The sequence below is a fragment of the Lithobates pipiens genome, unplaced genomic scaffold (genome assembly GCF_037356315.1).
Source record: "Lithobates pipiens isolate NorthernLeopardFrog02 unplaced genomic scaffold, aLitPip1_a1.2 Scaffold_23, whole genome shotgun sequence".
Classification (NCBI taxonomy): domain Eukaryota; kingdom Metazoa; phylum Chordata; class Amphibia; order Anura; family Ranidae; genus Lithobates; species Lithobates pipiens.
The window spans coordinates 221,800,535-221,815,894 of record NW_027507785.1 but is presented as its reverse complement, the minus strand read 5'-3'; the positions used below and the strand labels follow the sequence as shown (position 1 = coordinate 221,815,894).

At 40.0% G+C, this 15,360-nt stretch overlaps 1 protein-coding gene across 1 annotated transcript in view; it reads left to right on the top strand.

Moving 5' to 3' along the window:
- The window catches only part of DPYD (dihydropyrimidine dehydrogenase), a 2,051,548-nt gene that overhangs the window by 986,951 nt on the left and 1,049,237 nt on the right, over positions 1-15,360 (top strand). The window contains exon 9 of the mRNA XM_077452870.1: positions 14,086-14,193. Within this exon, the coding sequence (XP_077308996.1) occupies positions 14,086-14,193 (108 nt within the window). The remainder of the gene's footprint in view (positions 1-14,085; positions 14,194-15,360) is intronic.

The window sequence follows — 15,360 nt, the reverse complement described above, 5'->3', positions numbered from 1 at the left end:
AGAGAGTGACAACTAAAAAACACCAATCCTTAACCACTTGCCGCCCCCCATATAACAAAATGATGTCTGCAAAGTGGTTGTGTTATCCTGACCCGACATCATATGACGTCTTTCAGGATAACACGCCGGGGGCATGCATCACAGTGATTGTTGTTGCGGTGTGTCAGTCTAACACACCACAACTCCGATCTAGGTAAAGAGTCTCTGATGGAGACTCTTTACAACATGATCAGCCATGTCCAATCACGGCTGATCACAGTGTAAACAGGAAAAGCCGTTGATCGGCTTTTTCTCACTCGTGTCTGTCAGACGCAAGTAGAGGAGAGCCGATCGGCTGCTCCTCTGACAGGGGGGTCTGTACTGATTATCAGCGCAGTCCCCCCCAGGATGTCCACACTGGACCACCAGGGATGCCACCAGGACCACCATGGATGGCCACCACTAGTCCCCACCAGGTATGCCATCCATGGCCACCAGGGATAACAATCAGTGCCCACAATGTATGCCAATCAATGCCCACAATGGATGCCTGCCAATCAGTACCCACAATGGATGCCTGCCGAATCAGTGATGCCCATCAGTACTATCCATTAGTGTACATCAGTGCCACCTATCAGTGCCCATCCATGTCCATCCTTGCCATCTATCAGTACCCATCCATGTCACCTATCAGTGCCCATCAGTGCCACCTTTCAGTGCCACCTATGTGTACCTATCAGTTCTGCATATCAGTGCCGCCTATCAGTGCCGCATATTAGTGCCCATCATCAGTGCCACCTCATCTGTGCTCATCAGTGCTGTCTTATCAGTGCCCGTCAGTGCAGCCCCTATAGTGTCCATCAGTGAAGGAGAAAACTTACTTATTTACCAAGTTTTGTAACAAACAAAAACAATTTTCAAACTTTCAGTCTTTTTTTTATTTGTTTAGCAGAAAATAAATATCCCAGAGGTGATCAAATACCATCAAAAGAAAGCTGTATTTGTGGGAACAAAATTATAAAAATGTAGTTTGGGTACAGTGTTGTATGACCGGGCAATTGTCATTCAAAGTCATTCAAAGTGCGACCGCGCTGAAAGAAAATTGGTCTGGGCATAAAGGTGTATACATGCCCTGCATTGAACTGGTTAAATACACTATATCGTAAAAAGTATTGGGACACCTGCCTTTACATGCATATTAGTACGTAGGGTTCAATATTGAGTTGGCCCACCCTTTGCAGTTATAACAGCTTCAACTCTTCTGGGAAGGCTGTCCACAAGGTTTATGAGTCTGTTTATGGGAATGTTTGACCATTCTTCCAGAAGGGCATTTTGTGAGCTCAGGCACTGAAGTTGGAGAGAAGGCCTGGCTTGAATTCTCCACTCTAATTCATCCCAAAGGTATTATATTGGGTTGAGGACAGGACTCTGTGCAGGCTAGTCAGGTTCCTCCACCCCAAACTCACTCATCCATCCAATAGACACACTTCTAAACCTCGTGGACAGCCTTGCCAGAAGAGTTAAAGCTGTTATAGCTGCAGGTGGGCTAGCTCAATATTGAACACTACAGACTAAGCCCTTGTACACACGGTCGGAAATTTCGACGGAAAATGTCCGATCGGACAGTGTTGTCGGATAATCCGACTGTGTGTGGGCTCCATGGGACATTTTCCGTTGGAATGTCCCACCAACAAAGTTTGAAAGCTGGATATAAAATTTTCCAACAACATGATCCAATCGGACTTTTTCCGATCGTTTGTAGAGAATTCCGATCGGGAGTTTGTTGTCGGAAAAAATCCAACCGAGTTTGTTGTCGGAATGTCCGACTGTGTGTACAAGGGCTAAGACTGGGATGCCATTTACGTTCATGTGAGTTTAAAGGCAGGTGTCCCAATTCTTTTGACAATATAGTTTACATGCTTGGGAGATGCCTTTAGACTGTATGTGATGTTACAGAACAGTATGATTCTCACAGAAAGCATCAGCAACACAGTATTCTGGCATCACATATATAACGTTGTTGTTTATTTTGATAATTCAGCAGCATCCTAATCTGATTCATTGCAAAATTCTGCACTACATTAGCTACAACAGATCTAAAAGCTTTTGTAAGGTGTAAGCTAAAGCTTTCAACTTTGTATAAGTTGGCCACAGGCATAACTGTTTAATAGTATAGGTTGTGAGAGTTTTTTTTTGTTTTTGTTTTTTATATAGAACTGCACTGCATTATCTTAAATTATCAAAACAAAACACTTCAAAACTAAAACCCCACACAGCCACCTAAATAGACAGTAAATATAAATACTGTAGCTAGTGCATGCACAAGATCACCAATGGCAATTGCATTTTAAAGGCTTTCTGCACATCCTGTTTACAGAAGTCTTGTTGACATAGCCCTGCTTCAATTGCTCAACCCAGCTCTGTAGAAGTGGTAACATCTAGTGTCCTAGCAGAAAACAAAGCATAACCAGAAAAAAACATTTGAAAATCCTTAGATACATTCCATTTAAGAGGGTGCTTCCATCTCCACCTTGTCATCTCACTTACCCAGGGACACTCAATCAGAAGTTCCTTCAGAGGGCTCTAGCAGACTACTCATGGGTGATTCTCAGTTACTATAAACTATTGATGATATGCCTCAAAAGGTTCTTCACTTCACCTCCAGACAAATAACAGACTGATTTACTAAAGAGCCCCTGGAGATAGCAAAAGTATGGCAGTCTAGAAAGCAAGACAAAAGTCCCTTGCTGTGTTGTGGAATCCCATGACTACAGCCCTAAGGCAGGAAAAAAGATACACTTATCCCTCATCTTGAAAATGAAGAGAATCACTCACACCACTCCTACCTATACATCTAGGGACTTCTGTAGCATATACTGGACCTTACGTCCATGATAACAGCTCTTTCAGGAGCTAGTAGCATCAATCCATCTAGGACACATTTAGATGGATATTTTGTACAAAAGGGTCTTTGCTAGCAAAATGACCAATGGTCCCCTGTGTGATGTAATATAGTGCTGCTGCACTAAATCACAGTTCTGCAGCTCCCAGAGGACACTGTGGGTCCTGAAACCCACCACTTTATTAACAATCATTGACAGGAATTAAGCATATATGTAGTTATAGAAATCCTGTTTTATCTTCAATTTACCATCAATTTTTTTCTTTCAAAACATTCATTTTTTAACGTAATCTTAAAATTCTCCTGCTCGGAAGCAGCCACTTTTTTTTTACAACACTGTTCATACACCCTCTTCCTCTTCAAGGGCACAAAACAGCCACTTGCCTTTCCAGTGATGCTTGTGTGCCCTTACTGCCATATCCTCATCAACTGGCTGGGAATATTTTTTGGCTACTTTCATTAGGGCTGACTACTCAAGACCCTGTGCATGTGAATATATTATAAACAAAAAAGAATAGTCACTGGTCCTACCTTAAATGAAAAACTCAAGCTCTTAGTTTTGAAATAAGAGTATATCCGCATGAAACGCGTTGGGATTGGCTACACAGCAACCAGAATTGACATCAGAGCCTGAATTAGAAGTGACAGGGCAGAAGTGCCTGAGGGCTCTAGTGATTCTCAGAGATTGATTGACTACTATACAGCATTACCTGATGCCATTTTCATTATGTGATAAGTGCAATTTATTTTTAATTTTTGAGTGGCTTTTAATAATAAATATGAATATGGATGATTTTACTACACTATTGGAGGCTCTTTTCTTTTTCTTCCTTATGTTATGTGGTGATATGTGAGCCAGGTGGCGGATTAACCACTTGGCGCCCACACTACATCTATTGACGTCATGGGCTTTCAGTGGTTATATCTAAATGATGCCTGAGGCCACAGACATCATTCAAATATTGCAGTTTTCAGCCGGCGATTCCCTGCACCATAAGAATGATCATAGTGGCTGTTCCACCACTTGAACGTTTTTACGGGTGGCGGGAGGGGACGCCCCCCCTCCCGCCGACCTCCGGTGCTTCTACCGACTCACCGTTTCCATCGGTGAGTCGGTCACAGGATCCGCTGGCCCCAGCAAGTTACCATAGAGATTTCCGGCGGACTAGATTGTCCCTGGAGTCTCTATGATCGTTCGGAGGCCGGGCGCGATGTTATGACATCACGCCCGACCTCTGTATTCAAATTAACGGCGCCGATCTGGCTAGGAAGCCAGGATCGTTTTTTTATTTTTATTTTTTATTCTTCCCAGCCTAGAGGTGAGATATGGGGTCTTATTGACCCCATATCTCACTGTAAATATGTCCGATCATGCCATATTCCTATTACAAGGGATGTTTACATTCATTGTAATAGGAATAAAAGTCATACATTTTTTATTTTTATTTTTTTAATTGTAAAACAAAAAATAAAAAATAAAATTAACAATAATAAAAAAAAAAAAATTAAAGCGCCCCTGTCCCCGTGAGCTCGCACACAGAGGCGTACGCATACGTAAGTCCCGCCAACATATGAAAACGGTGTTCAAACCACACATGGTTTGAGGTATCACCGCAAACGTTAGAGCGAGAGCAATAATTATAGCCCTAGACCTCCTCTGTAACCCAAAATATGTAACCAGTAAAAAAATTTAAAGTGTCACCTATGGGGATTTTTAAATACCAAAGTTTGGCGCCATTCCACGAGCGCATGCAATTTTTCGTTTCAATATTTTTTATTTTGCATCAAGAACAGTAAACAAAGTCAACGTGAAAATGACTAAAACATAGTGAAAGACAAAATAGAGATATGGACAGTCTTAAGGTTGAATATGTCAAGCTAGTTTGCAAGCATACAGAGCATTATAATACTGACCCGAATCCAACATGAAATACATATGATGGGAAGTACACACTCATGTAACTGAGGTAAACATTTGCCTCTAAGAGGCCTGAGCTAACGTAGGCATTTGAACCAAATCCCAGTCAAATAAGGAAGAAAATACATAAAAAATATAATGGTCATGGAAGGAGGGAGGGACCTCCGCCACCCCATAAGGGCTCTTTGCTGTGGCCGAGGGCCCCTATCCCCCTGCCAAAAATAAAGACAGACAGGGCCAGGAGTAAATCAACAAGGGTTATTAGATTATATACTTGAGCCATCATATGGAACCAAAACCTGTATCATGGCTATAATGTAACAGTAGTCCTGAGATAAATGGAACAACATCCCTAACGGGCACAGACGCCCAGTGCAACTGGATGAAAGTATGTAAATCAGGTTTCTGTGAACCGAGTGTAAAATACTGAGATCCACATTGCGATGCAGGAACCGGCCCTGAAATCAGCTGGCCCGGTCCCACTCCACAATGAAGTGTCCACTAAAGACTGTCTCTCACTAGGCTCCTTAGAAGAAAGTGAAGAATGAAAAATAGTAGAAAAGGAGAAGAAGAGGAAGGGAGAAAGATATAAACAAGGTAAAAGGAAGTGGCACTTTCCCACAGGAGTCGCCTGGGGGTAACAGAACCGCAATCAGGGTCTAAAGCCGGGAGCATTTATGTGGATAAAGAAACTCCCACGAAGTGCGCCCATGGTTCCCAAGTGGCCCTGAATTTATCTGAGCGGTCCAGGAGTACGCTTGCCGTCTTTTCTTGTAGCATAATCCAGGAAATTTTCCTTTTGGCCTGAATAGTGGAAACATAGGGCTGCTTCCAGGCTTTGGCAAGAGTGAGCTTGGCACCCAATAAAATGAAAGTGATGAGGCGTTGCGTACTCCTGGAGGCTCCCTCTGTAGGGAAATTAAGAAGTGCCACCAGAGGAGACATCTGAACCGGTGTTGCAGAGACTCTGGATATCCAGGTGAAGATCCTATACCAGAACTGCCGTATTCTAGGGCATGTCCACCACGTGTGTATCATGTCACCTCGAAGGCCGCATCCCCTGAAGCACAGTGGGGAGGCGGAAGGGAACATTTTGGCCAATTTCGAAGGGACTAAGTACCATCTTGTAAGCACCTTGACACCAGCCTCTATCATACTTGGGTTAAGGATACCTCTGAAGGATTTCAGGAACACCCCATGCCACTGCTCAATGCTCCAGGATTGGTTAAGGTCCTCTTCCCAGGCCAACATATAAGATGTCTTGGACTTTGTGGAAGACAATGCCCTATAAATGACTGAAATCCCCCCCCTCTGCTCATTGGACTGACAGCACCATGTTTCATAAGACGTCACCTGAGGACCACTGGGAAGGGACTTGCATTTTTTGTGTAGGAAATTTGAGATCTGAGTGAATCGAAATATTTCAGTGGGAGGCATGTCAAGTTTGCTGGTGCAGTAGGCTTTAGAGATTGGGCCGCGCATGCAATTTTGAAGCGTGACATGTTGGGTATCTATTTACTCGGTGCATCCTCCTCTTTCACATTATGCAAAAAACTTGGGCTAACTTTACAGTTTTTTTTCAGAAAAAAACGTGTTCGAAAAATTGCTGCACAAATACCGTGCAAGATAAAAAGTTGCAACGAGCGTCATTGTATTCTCTAGGGTCTTTGCTAAAAAAACATATATAATGTTTGGGGGTTCTATGTAATTTTCTAGCAAAAAAATTAGGAATTTTACATGTAGGAGAGAAATGTCAGAATTGGCCTGGATGCGTAGTGGTTAAACTAGTGGTGTTTTAACCAGCAGTTTTTGCTTATGTGCTCAAAGTAATTTATGCCAGTTATGAGAATGGGTGGCGAGAGAGACCTCACGTGCACAAGTGGTGAAGCCTGAAAATCACCTCAATGCTTACCTATGTCATGCCAGCTTTTGCCAAACACCCTATTTAAGTGAGCTTATGGTCTGTACTACCCCACAGTATCAGGTGCTCAGATGCCATTATTTTGCTCAGCCAGAATTACTGTGCACAAAAGGCCATTGCTGCCTCTCGGCAACATGTGGAATGCCAATAGACTGCAGGAGACCAAGGAAAAATATGCTGAAGATGGCTGGGTTTATGGTAGTGACGAGAAGTGTTGGGTTTCTGAGAATGGGGATTTTCTTCACACAAATAAAACTACAACAAAGACCTACAGAAAGTTTGCACAATTTTGTACTATTCAGAAAGCCTCCCATCTTTCTGACTGTCACGTGGTCCTCTTGCTTCTTATACCAGCTTCTGACTCCATTGCTCCCTCACCATTTTGAACTTACGCCTGTGTTTCATATAGAGAACTGAGTGGGAAGTATTTGCCTTCCCAAGTTAGCCCTTAGTCTGATGCTCCACATTAAGTACAGATTGACATTTTTTTTAGTTATTATTTTTTTCCTTGCAAAGCTGTCAATGCACTGGTTTAGCAAACACAGGCAGGAGTGCCAGTACAAAACTTTATAAAACCAGGTATTCTTTACAAAGGTGGAGAGCAGGATAGCCAGATTGAATTGGCTATATATGTACTCCCAATAGGCTTCACTCTGGCTATTAGAGCACTTCCCAAAAAAACAAAGTTCCTGTCCTAATAGACATACGCTAATCATGGATGGGGAACTGCCACCAACCCGTTTTCTGAATTATTATGTTCACTCTTTTACTGTGATTACAGATCACAATCTCTTCCCTTCTCTTCTCTATGTTCCTGGGGCAACCTGCAGAGCCATGTAACTTTATGCATTGTTATAAATTGCTTACACAATGGCTCACCTTACCCCTTCCTGTCTGGCCTATTCTAATATGATGGCTGTATGGGAGCCCTGTTATCCTGAGAGGACCTCATATGACGTCCCCTCCAGGATTGTGCCTCATGCACCCTCCATGATCTGAACTCGGCCATGCTACATCCAATGCTACAGCCAATGACAGATCACTGTACCAGACCACTGCCAGTACCATGTGATCACATCAGATCACCCGACAATTGTAAACAATAAATGGCTTTGTCTCATGTCATTCATTGTGTACTATTGTGATGAGCTCTGTGATTGGTTACAGTGATCATATGTTACAGACAATGCCAATCACAATCCATCTGTCCCATGTGATAAGCTGTATCCAATCACAACTAATCACAATAGTAAACACTAAATGAAGAATTTTCATTCTGAAAAAATGGTTGCTTATAACATTAAAATGCAGAGTTACTGTATAAGCAATCATAGTGTGTAAAAAAAATTCCTGATCACCTCCCTAGAGTAGTATAGTGTTACTATGCTAAAACGGTATTGTTCTGATTACTTATGTAAAAAAAAATTGTTAAAAAAATAAAAAAAATAACAATGATTACTTTTTTTCCTACACACTGTTACCAGTCAGTGTTCTTGATCACTGCCACACCAGTTATATAATGACACTATGCTGCACTGGTGACAGAATGTAAACATTTTTAAGAAATTGTGAAAATAAACACTTTTATTTTTCCTCAGTTTAGCCCGATATATATTCTTCTACATATTTTTTAGTAAAAAAAGTCACAATAAGCATATATTGATTGGTTTACGCAAAAGTTATAGCGTTTACAAAATAGGGGATCGATTTATGGAATTTTTATTATTTTTACTAGTAATGGCGGTGATCAGCGATTTTTATTGTGTCTGCGACATTATGGCAGACAGATTGGATACTTTTGATGCTCTTTTGGGACCAGTGAAATTTATACAGCGATCAGAGCTAAAAATAGCCCTTGATTACTGTATAAATGTCATTGGCAGGGAAGGGGTTAACACTAGGGGCGATCAAGGGGTTAACTGTGTTCCCTAGGTGTGTTCTAACTGTGGGGGGATGAGACTGACTAGGGGAGGAGACCGATCAGGGTTCCTACTTAGCAGAAGCATACGATCTGTCTCTACTCCCCTGAGAGAACAGGGATTTGTGTGTTTACACAGAGAGATCCCAGTTCTCACTCTTTAACGAGTGATTGCGTGTGCCTGACAGTCATCGCGCCCGCTGGTCACTCACTTTGGCTCCAGGGACACGTTGCGGGCACGTGCCTGATAAAGCATCTTAAAGAGCTGACATACAGCTATGACGGCTCGCACGGGGAGCCAACCTGCCATAGTATAACTGCGGTGGCTGGTCCAAAAGCGATTAAAGATAAAATGCTCAGCTCTCAAATCCTGAAGCTTCAAGACACACTTTACCTCATCTTCTAACCCCCCCCCCCCAAACTGCCCTCATGTTTTAACTAATGGTTTCTGAACACATCACACAAAACAAAGACCAGAAATGTAGCCATAGCCATTCAGAGACACTGCCTGTATTTTCTTGATGAAACACTAACTGAGCCTCAAAGACCTCAAGGCTGACTTAATTTCCTCAAAAGCCTGACAATGGTTCATAAATTTGCCTTTGTAACACTCAACAACTTTCCTTTATAAACTAAGAACAAAGAAAGTCTTTTCTGAGCACTTGTATATGACAATGTTTATTTTTAAGTGAAAGGAAAGTGAGTGAAAAATCCCATAGTTCCACATATAAAAATGATTACAGCCCTTTCTCTCCTGTCTCCTACATACGGCATATGCAGTAAATATAAAGTCATTTTAAAGTGGAAATAATGGTAAGTAGAAGTATAGTATAGAAATTGAATGGTTATTGAATAAAAGTTACATTGAAAACATTGCACAGCGGGGAGGGGGGGGGGGGGGTGAAATCATATGTTTGCCAATCTGGTGCACCTGATGTAAAGTGCTTTGGAGGAAAGGATGAGATCAGGTGTTGTAATGCAGACCCTGGTCAGCACCACTGCAGAGCTAAGACAGGTGCCGTGTCTGGTCTCCTTGGTTGCTGAACTGCCAAGAGAGAGATAAAGAGGATACAGAAAAATCTTCTGAGGTTTCCACGCTGGGGTTCACAGTCCGAGTCCTGCCTAACGTTAATCTGCCCACTTCTCTTACCTTTATAAACTAAACCTTAGCTAATTTATATGATTTCAGGAAAAGGATCCTAATTGACTTTATTGTTAGTTAAGAACTGACCCTTAAAATTTCTTTCAGAATATTTCCACTTTGAAAGATTGCTGTAAAATTATTCAATGTCTTCATCTGGTTGATTGTTGGGGATCAACCTGTGATTATAGCTACTACTTGAAGGTCCATAAAACCTGTGATTATAGCTACTACTTGAAGGTCTATAAAACCTATTCCACCCAGAAAAGATATTGTGTATATTGACCAGTTCATTTCCTAGAAAAATCACCCATAAACCAAAAAACTATTTCTGATTATACTTCAGTTAAAGTACAAATATACATACCTGACTCAGTCCATAGAGATTGGTCCCGGTGACTGGATGATAACATTTTGGATGACTACTCTTCAGAAAGCTGCTGTAGAAATAAATAAATAAATACTTTCAGATTAATGTTACTGGGAAAGGTGTCTGAGGGTTTGAGTTGGGAAGAACATGATAAGCTTACCCCACATGGGACTCACGTTATGAACGTGATACATGTTTAAATGCCACAACTCATTCAAGAACAAAGGGCAAGGGCAAAAAAATGTAGTGGAATGTTCACTGTGATCAGGAAGCTTCAAAACGTAAGCCATGTACGCACAGACTAAACACTGCCCATGGTGGCAATACCTCTGATAAAACCGTAATTTCCTGACAATTTCAGGATTTCTATTATTACCTATATAATCTCAGATCATTCACAGAACCAGAATGCAAACGAACAGAGATGATCTGCTATCTAACATTATTTACACACTGTTTATTATATCAGGTGTCTATCAGAATTTGTTCTAGAACTGGAAAAGCCTATAACCCCCCTTATAGAACATGTGGTTAAGGAACTCCTGAATGGTAAAAGACCTGGTATAGATAGCTACAATAATGCATTTGATTTATTTATTTTTAAATCCTACCTTAATTCCTTCCAGATCATCCACTGGGTAGGTATCCATGCAATACACAAATCTCACAGCGAGGCATAAAGTTATTAGTGTTTTTTTCCCAACCCTTCCTAACAAGAAATGACACCAGACGGGGCTGCCCACTATTGCCTGTGTTATTTGCCTTGGTAATGGAAAAATGTATCCACAAAATCAGAATGAACCAGAATACTCTACTGGGGTAATGAAGGGCCGTATTCTTGCCTGTTGTAATTACTATTGGCTATATGATGGACTTTCAGCTATACCGTATATATTTCATACACATTTTTGGAAAAGGATATACAATCCAAATGGTGGGGATCTCCAATTGACTCATCTTCAGTTGTCCCTATGTCTGACAATAGAACAATTTTTTAAATAGTTCACGTTATGATATAAATACATGCAGCACTACAAAACTGCTGTATATGTATTTTATATTGTATGTTGGTATGTGCACAATTTTTTAAATTGTTTGGTTCACTAGATTTCTATTGCATGATTTTCACAGTAATTTCACCATTCAATCCTGAGGAAGAGGACCAAATTTGTGAAAGTCTGAAATAGAATGCCACTTCACCATTGGCCATGATTTAATTATAAAAAGTCTTAAATAAATAATTATCAAGGCAATGGTGTTAGGCAAGTTATGCGGAATAGTGTTTATAGTGCAAAGACAAGAATCAATCTGTAACTTTATAGTTCTGTTCTAAATTTTATTTATTGGATTAAAAAAAAATTCAACTTTTCACAGCAGCCAAACAAATACTGGCAAAAGCCTGGAGAACTCCGGACTTGGTGACTAACGAAGCTGTAAATAGAATGAACAATACTATGTCTCATGCTAAATGGATAGCTCTTGCGTGGAACACGATTCCTAAATTTGAAAAAATATGGCAGCCATGGATAGATAACTTTTTATCTCCATTATTTGACTTGAAAGTGCTTTTCCCATGGTAGTTGATTGAGAAGATATCATCCTGAATACATTAATTTCAGAAATAGCTGAGCGGCTCTCGGCCCAATTCCGTGGATTCCTTCCCTTCCCCTCTTTCTTTTCTTCCTTTCCTTGTTTCTCTTTGTATCTTCTCATTTCTCTCTCATCTTCTTTTCTTTTACTATACTCATACTCGCATATCATTATAAAAATATGCATACAAGTTGTTTCTAACTTATTATAGTTCCAAGGATTGCATCTAATTTTGCAAGGTCCTTGATTTACAAATTATTACTGATATTATTGTTTATTAGTTAAGGATTTACTAATAATTTACCATTTATGTCTTTAAATGAATTCAGATAATGATAATACTACTTTTGGATCTGTGTGAGTAAACTTCATTACCTTGATTTTATAATCATTATTGTATCTAATATGTATGTCATTTGTACATGCAATAAAATCTTTTAACAAGGAAAAAAACAAAAAACAAAATACAAAACAAATTGAAGTGATTTTATGTATGCAATTATCCCAGAGTGGCAACTGTAAAGTCTAAATATACTTTTTTCTCTTTCCGTTATGAGAATATGGATGTGGTACTAATCTGGCCCCTATTTTCTTACATATACTGTATCTGCTTACAAACATTCTGTTCCATACTACTGAACTGATCACCTCCCCATCCAACCATGCAACTACAGGAATCTGGAATACTCTCAAATATTAACATAAATGTGTACAAATCAGAGAGATAACCCCTGTAGTTACCACCTCTAGTGGCTAATACTCTCTGGCACTCCCCCCTTTTGCATGGCTGAACCAATCTGTGAAATACCTGTTCATCCAGCTTACATACTCTCTCCATATACTTTTCTCAATATACATAAACAATTATTAAAGACCAACAAGCAAGGCTGTGATGATTGGAATATGGTTTATTTTACATGTTTGTCAAGGATTGTCAAAATAAACGTATTACCTACAATATTGTTTTTGTTGCAGATGTTGCCCACCTCTGGATGGGTAACATCTTCAACATCTAGTTTGTCTATATTAGACAAACTACCATTTCCTATGTCTGGAATGGTAAAAACCCCAACTTTTGAAAAGGCCCAAGAGAAACAGGATGGGCTTGGTCTAGACATCCCTATTGTAAAGTGATCACTTTGACTAAGATACTAAACTGGAACTTTCATGTTAAACAAAGGCAGGACACTTTACAGCACATGCACTGTTGATACAGGGACCTTTTGGATTCAACTTTCTCCCTAGAAACCCATACCCTACAACTTTGGTAGAAACATTATGCTCTATCAGCATTACAATTGTTTTCATTGGGTGGCTTCCATTTGTTCCTACTCCGAGAACATCTGCCCTCCTTTAGATCATGGGTTAGAGATAGCAACACAAACTGTGGTCAATTCTGCCTAAATAGGCAGTCAATATCCCTAGTTTCTTTATGGGAAACATATCAAATGTTTTCTTTAGAAGCATGAAGATGTAAATATGTACAACTGAGTAACTTTTTCTTTACAGTGCAGACTTTGCAAACCATAGATTCCCTAACTCCTCTTTGAATCCCTCTTTGTGGGTAGTCCATACACAAAGACCTCCTGTCTCTCTCATGCAAGCTAGTTGTATGTGCACAGCCCAAGGAAGGCCTTAAGAATTTATAGACCTCCTGCAAGATCAAATCATTTGTTTCATACCCAGGACACAGTAGAGTCTATCACAGCAGTGCTCTGCCATTCAGAGAAAGGGATGCATTCTAGCAATGAATACAAAGCTTACAAAAGCTTACATACAAAGCATCAGCCCTCCTCTTATACTGCACATTCAGCGGTATCACATGTTAGTGAGGGACATGGTTCATTTGGGCCAAGCTGGCCCAAATAAACTATGTAAAGTATGTCAAAAGATGGAGTTCGGCTTTAAGAGAATCGGGAACAAAAGAAGCTCATGGAGAAGCTAGTGGGAATGTCAGGCAACAGTAATGATACTAAACTACAATCTAGGCTGTTCAAATACTTTTTTGCCATGTTGGACTGTTTACCACTAGAAACAGAACATGAAGTAATGCATTTAGAGTCGTTACAGTCAACACAGTTTTGCTTGGCAGCATTTAAAGTTTATGCTTCACTAGGCACATGCAAATTGTGATTAGAAACATTCATAAAGCTTCTAGGGAGCCTAAAGGATGTGTATATTCAGATAACTAATATCTGGAAAGGAAGTTGTGCATTTTGTGAAAACAACATATAAAAAAAAAAAAAACAGAAATACTGGCATGCTGGATCTTTTTCTGATTTTTTTTTTCTTGAAAGGCAGCAGACTAAACATCTTTAACTTATAATGTTCCTTTTTTTCTCTCAGGACTGCCAGAACCTAAAGTTGATGACATCTTCAAAGGTCTTACAACTGAGCAAGGCTTCTTTACATCAAAAAACTTCTTACCATTGGTAGCTAAAGCAAGCAAACAAGGTAAGAACATGCTATATATAGGTATTTGCTGATTGCCATTAGATGTATGAGATGAAAGACAAAGAAAAGTAAAGCTAGCCATAGACAGTAAAGTATGCTATTGTGAATTGTAACGGTAAGGCATTTGTCCACCTTGAACGATTGGGCCAGTCACACGGAGGGAGCAACAGATGCCGACAACACTTAACCCTTGTACACGCGGTCGGATATTCCGACGGAAAATGTCAGATCTGACCGTGTTGTCGGATAATCCGATTGTGTGTGGGTTGAAAAATGCCCCAAGCTTTTATCCACAAGCTTTTTAAATATATCCATAAGCTTTTAAAATATATCAGTTGCCACGGTGATTAGGAAAAGATTTTATACATATTCAAATAGAATGCCTGGCAAAATGACTCCAGTAGCGTCTAAGGATGGCTCAAGCAGTGTGATTGTCATCAGTTCCTCCAGGAAGTCCCACTGTCACTCTGTAGCAGTGCACTGTACTTGATAATGTGGAGTGACAGCCATGCACAAATACATGTGGTGTGCTGCAGCTTGGCACTTTCCACTGCCTCTTAGCACTGTGAATTAAAGCACTGTGATAGTGGTTATGTGTACAGGTATTCAAACTGTGTTTTTTAGTGGTAATTTACATTGAATTGCTTGTTTACTGGTTGCAATACAGCTGGGAGGAGGTGATCCTCTACATACACTTCAAATAAATATTAGATAAGGATATACAGACATTTTCTTTAACTAGCTTCTGAAAATGTTGTTTAATAGTCGGCTATCAGATTTCATTATTTTATGTAACGTACAGTTTTCCACATATATATAAATAGATATATGAGGTTATAACCATAATCTATTTAAATTTGGTTGTCCTTACAATGAAATCACTTGCAGTGTAGCCAAGTATGATGTTTGTGACATTGTGATTGGTGATATATTGCATTATTGTGTATGTGACATAATTAATTAGGGCAGGGGTAGATATTCTCAGTATTCCAACTGTGACGAAGCTACAAATTCCATCATGCCTCGGCCTCAGGGAGTCTTGCAAGTTCCACGACAGCTGCACAACATTTGCCTACCCCTGGGTCAAGGTGCATAAAATACTGATCTATAGATGAAATCATGAATAGTATGTAGTAAATAATCTATACCAAAGTAAAATATGTATAT